The 6000-nt window shown below is 41.8% G+C and overlaps 1 protein-coding gene across 5 annotated transcripts in view; it reads left to right on the top strand.

The window, feature by feature from the left end:
- Positions 1-4188, top strand: part of LOC141110402 (phospholipase A2 inhibitor and Ly6/PLAUR domain-containing protein-like) — a 39483-nt gene extending 35295 nt beyond the window's left edge. For all 5 annotated transcript variants that reach the window (XM_073601737.1, XM_073601736.1, XM_073601734.1 and 2 more), the window contains exon 6: positions 3465-4188. In XM_073601737.1, the coding sequence (XP_073457838.1) occupies positions 3465-3634 (170 nt within the window). In that variant the 3' untranslated portion in view covers positions 3635-4188. The remainder of the gene's footprint in view (positions 1-3464) is intronic.
- Positions 4189-6000: the final 1812 nt, after the last annotated feature.

Here is a 6000-nt window from a genome sequence, read left to right on the forward strand (position 1 = left end):
GGCGTGGGGTCCCCCTAAAATCCATACCAGACCCCGATCCGAGCACGCAGCCTGGCCGGTCAGGAAAGGGGGTGGGGACGAGCGAGCGCCCCCCCCCCTCCTGAACCGTACCAGGCCGCATGCCCTCAACATGGGGGGTGGGTGCTTTGGGGGAGGGGGGCGCCCTGCGCCCCCCCCCCCAAAGCACCTTGTCCCCATGTTGATGAGGACAAGGGCCTCTTCCCGACAACCCTGGCCGTTGGTTGTCGGGGTCTGCGGGCGGGGGCTTATCGGAATCTGGGAGCCCCCTTTAATAAGAGGGCCCCCAGATCCCGGCCCCCCACCCTATGTAAATGAGTATGGGGTACATGGTACCCCTACCCATTTACCTAGGTAAAAAGTGTCAGTAATAAAACACAACACAGGTTTTTAAAATAATTTATTAAACAGCTCCGGGGGGGTCTTCTTCCGTCTTCGGGGGTCCCTCCGGTTCATCTTCTCCCGGCGTCCGGTTGGTTCTTCTCCGCTCTCCGGCCTCTTCTCCCGGTGTCGCAGGTCTTCGGCCGGCCCCTCCGCTCTCTTCATGTAGCTCTATTGCGAGCGGAGGTCCGGACTTCTGGGCTTCTGAGCTTCTTGGCTTCTCTTCTCTTCTCTTCTCTTCCCCCAGATGTTGACACAACGCTCTCTCCGGCTGGACTGGTCTCTGAGGGCTGCGTTGTGACTTATATAGGCGGAGACCCCGCCCCCATATGATGTCACAGTCCCTGGGCATGCTGGGACTGTGACGTTTTAGGGGGCGTGGTCGACCAGATATATTTGGTGTTTTACATCTTATTTCCAAGGACACCACCCATTGCATGCTGCATGTCACATTTTTTCACGCCCCTGATTTGCTATGCATTCAGGGTGCATTTATGATTTACATGATTAATTTTGTGTGAACACCCCCCTTTGTTTTGATTGAACAAGTTTATGTCAGTATCACGCTATGGTCTTTGTATTTTTATTTGATTAAACCTTATGTGGACCCGCTCTGCTGCATGAGCGTGACGGATTCTGCCCATCTTGGAGTGCTCCTAAAGGCCCAGGCTGGGTTTTAAGCCATCTGTCTGATTTGGCTTACGTTCTGGTAAGCAGTTCACCACACAGTTGTTTTTTCTTCACTTCATCACCTAGAAGAATTTATTGCATTAATCTGGACTTAATTGAATTTAATTTCACTGAATGTCAATTGGACTCATATTTAGCGCGGTTTACTTGTTTTTATTTATTCTGTTGGTGGGCCCCACTTATAACCGCAGCTTATTGAACTTTACTTTATTATATGATACTTGTATTAAGGTGTCATTCTATTTCTATTCACATTTTTTGCTTTTTCACTGATATTTAATTTTTCCAAGCGCAATTTTGTTTTGTTTCTATTATATATATATATATATATATATATATATATATATATATATATATATATATATATATATATATATAAATGAACTTAAATGATTTTAGCAAATGGCTGCATTCATACATATAAATACATATAAAATACATATAAATAAAAATAAAAATACACATCCATACATATAAAATAATAATAATTATATGCATACATACACACACGTGTGTGTTTGTGTGTGTATATATATAAAATTTATATTATTATATATGTATGGATAGATAGATACAGTGGAGACGGAAAGTATTCAGACCCCCTTACATTTTTCACTCTTTGTTATATTGCAGCCATTTGCTAAAATCATTTAAGTTCATTTTTTTCCTCATTAATGTACACACAGCACCCCATATTGACAGAAAAACACAGCATTGTTGACATTTTTGCAGATTTATTAAAGAAAAACTGAAATATCACATGGTCCTAAGTATTCAGACCCTTTGCTGTGACACTCGTATATTTAACTCAGGTGCTGTCCATTTCTTCTGATCATCCTTGAGATGGTTCTACACCTTCATTTGAGTCCAGCTGTGTTTGATTATACTGATTGGACTTGATTAGGAAAGCCACACACCTGTCTATATAAGACCTTACAGCTCACAGTGCATGTCAGAGCAAATGAGAATCATGAGGTCAAAGGAACTGCCTGAAGAGCTCAGAGACAGAATTGCAGCAAGGCACAGATCTGGTCAAGGTTACAAAAAAATTCTGCTGCACTTAAGGTTCCTAAGAGCACAGTGGCCTCCACAATCCTTAAATAGAAGACGTTTGGGACGACCAGAACCCTTCCTAGAGCTGCCTGTCCGGACAAACTGAGCTATCGGGGGAGAAGAGCCTTGGTGAGAGAGGTAAAGAAGAACTCAAAGATCACTGTGGCTGAGCTCCAGAGATGCAGTCGGGAGATGGGAGAAAGTTGTAGAAAGTCAACCATCACTGCAGCCCTCCACCAGTCGGGGCTTTATGGCAGAGTGGCCAACGGAAGCCTCTCCTCAGTGCAAGACACATGAAAGCCTGCATGGAGTTTGCTAAAAAACACCTGAAGAACTCCAAGATGGTGAGAAATAAGATTCTCTGGTCTGATGAGACGAAGATAGAACTTTTTGGCCTTACTTCTAAGCGGTATGTGTGGAGAAAACCAGGCACTGCTCATCACCTGCCCAATACAGTCCCAACAGTGAAGCATGGTGGTGGCAGCATTATGCTGTGCGGGTGTTTTTCATCAGCTGCAGGGACAGGACGACTGGTTGCAATCGAGGGAAAGATGAATGCGGCCAAGTTCAGGGATATCTTAGACGAAAACCTTCTCCAGAGTGCTCAGGACCTCAGACTGGGCCGAAGGTTTACCTTCCAACAAGACAATGACTCTAAGCACACAGCTAAAATAACGAAGGAGTGGCTTCACAACAACTCCTCTGTGACTGTTCTTGAATGGCCCAGCCAGAGCCCTGACTTAAACCCAATTGAGCATCTCTGGAGAGACCTAAAAATGGCCGTCCACCAACGTTTACCATCCAACCTGACAGAACTGGAGAGGATCTGCAAGGAGGAATGGCAGAGGATCCCCAAATCCAGGTGTGAACAAACTTGTTGCATCTTTCCCAAAAAGACTCATGGCTGTATTAGATCAAAAGGGGCTTCTACTAAATACTGAGCAAAGGGTCTGAATACTTAGGACCATGTGATATTTCAGTTTTTCTTTTTTAATAAATCTGCAAAAAATGTCAACAATTCTGTGTTTTTCTGTCAATATGGGGAGCTGTGTGTACATTAATGAGGAAAAAAAATGATTTTAGCAAATGGCTGCAATATAACAAAGAGTGAAAAATGTAGGGGGGTCTGAATACTTTCCGTCCCCACTGTATATTGTTTTTAATAAAATAATATTCAATGTAAGATTTTAAACTTGAATTTATTAAGACGTTGACTTAAATATTTTTGTTGCTGTAAAGATTTAGGTGGAGTTTTCATTTAAAATAATTTACCTTTTTAAAATGTTTAAAATTTTCTTTCTGTGGTCATTTTTTTCGTCCAGCCATATCCGTAGAGACATCTTTTCGTGGTTGTGCCTCACAAGCCCTCTGTGACGTCTTCGGCCGCACGTCTAAAGGAGAGTCTGAAGGAATTACCTATACCTGCACCAGTGGAAACATAAGTCTCATGCCGCATACGCACGACCAGTCTTTCCGTCGGGAAGAACTCTGACGGTCTTCCCGACGGAGTTCCGCTGAAACGGACTTGCCTACACACGATCACACCAAAGTCCGATCGTTTAGAACGCGATGACGTACGACGGGACTAGAAAAGGGAAGTTCAATAGCCAGTAGTAGCCAATAGCTGCCCTTGCGTCATTTTTGGTCTAGCCTACAGACGAACGGTTTTCTCGATAGGGATTGAGTCCGTCAGAAAGATTTGAAACGTGTTCTATTTCTAAGGTCCGTCAGAATTTTAGAAAGGAAAAAGTCCGATGAAGCCCACACACGATCTGAATGTCCGATGGAATGATTCCGTCGGACCTTTTCTGCCGGAAAGTCCGCTCGTGTGTACGCGGCATTGAAAGAAGCTTCCTAAAGGCCAACAGAAAATCTGACTTTGACTGCTGTTATTCTTCCGTTTAAAGCATCTATTCATTTACAATAACCCAAAGTAAAGATTTTTTTTAAACGTCTAATTTTTTTTTTTTTTTGCTTTACATTTTTTTGATGTAGTCATTTTGTGCTTTGTCTTGTTTGTTTGATAAATACAGCTTATTTTGTGTACTTCTTTGTGGTATATTTTATATGTCTATGGTCAGGAATGATTATAAAGAGAAGAGTGGGCATGGATGGAAGGGAAGGAGAATGGACGGGGAGAGGAGATCGGGAATGGATGAAAGGAGAATGATGGGAGAAGAAAATGAGCATTAATATTGTTCATAATATTATTATTATTATTAGGCATTTATATGGATGGAAGGAGAGTGAGCATTATTATTATCACTCATATTATTACTATTATTATTAGAGGCATTTACACCATATGGATGGAAGGGAAGGAGAATGATGGGAGAAGAGAGAGAGTGGGCATTATTATTATGACACTTATTTTTCTTCTTCTTCTTCTTCTTCTTATTATTAGAGGCATTAAAGAATATGTAAGCTTTTTTGCTTTTTTGCTTTTTTTTTTTTTTTCCTTTTTCCTTTTTCGGATCATTCGAAATTTGAAAATTCGGAAGTCCGGAAATTCGAAAATCTGAAAATCCGAAAATTAGAAAAAACGAAAATTCAAAAATTCAAAATAATAACTAACTGATAATAACTAACTTTGACATTTATAGGTATTGGAATATCCTTTCAGATTTGGCTGTTAGTCAACTTAACGAATACGAATTTATCCAAAAATAACGAATGCCGCATCTAAACAAATGGAACGGAACAAATGACTGTATTTATCGGTGTATAAAAAACGTGAGGCAGCCTCACCATTTCCATCCATGCGGTAGCCTCACCATTGCCATAAAAGAAGCAGCCTCACCAATGCCATCCATGTGGCAGCCTCACCATTGCCATCCATGCGGCAGCCTCACCATTGCCATCCATGCGGCAGCCTCACCATTGCCATCAAAGAAGCAGCCTCACCATTGCCTCCGTGAAGCAGCCTCACCATTGCCATCAATGCAGCAGCCTCACCATTGCCCTCAAAGAATCAGCCTCACCATTGCCTTCAATGAAGCAGCCTCACCATTGCCTTCAATGCAGTCTGATCGATGCCCATCTGCAGCCTGGAGGGGACAGGGAGGGGGGCGGGACGAGCGCCAACAGGTTACATACAGTGAGAATCTCCTATGATAGAGAGAACAGTGGTCCAATGGCGGCCCAGGAGATGGGACTTCCTATTACAGAGTACGCCAAGTAAACAGGAGATTCTCACTGTATGTAATCTGACGGCGCTCGCCCCGCCCCCCTCCCTGTCCCCTCCGAGGCAGCTAAAATTGAAGTATTGGTGTATAACACGCACACACGCTATTTGCACCCGATTTTCAGGGTGAAAAAGTGCGTGTTATACGCCAATAAATACAGTAATAATAAATAATAATGATAAAACATTTTTATTATTATTGTTATATATTATTATTAATTGGTTACGTTCCATTCGTTTAGATGCGGCATTCGTTATTTCGGATAATTCGTATTCGTTACGTTCACCAACAACCAAATTTGAAAGGAAATTCCAATACCTATAATTTAATAGTAATAGTTCAGTTATTATCTGTCAGTTATTATTTTGGATTTTCGTTCATTTGAATTTTCGTTCTTATTTTCGAATTTCTGAATGTTCAGAAAAATTCATTAAACGGGTTTTCATTAATTCCGGTATTTCCGAGATAACAAATTTGTTGAAATTTGTTAAACGAATTATACTTGCACATGTCTAATGTAAACCCAACACTTCATATTCCTGATATGTGCCTGCTGTACCATGTACTTGTATAAGAAAGTCTCCTGTCTTCCTTTATGTCCCTGGAGTTCCTGCCAGTCCCCTCTGCTTTCCTATTAAAAACTGACCACACTGAGCATGAGAGCAAAACATTG

The sequence above is a fragment of the Aquarana catesbeiana genome, linkage group LG10 (assembly GCF_042186555.1).
Source record: "Aquarana catesbeiana isolate 2022-GZ linkage group LG10, ASM4218655v1, whole genome shotgun sequence".
Taxonomy (NCBI): domain Eukaryota; kingdom Metazoa; phylum Chordata; class Amphibia; order Anura; family Ranidae; genus Aquarana; species Aquarana catesbeiana.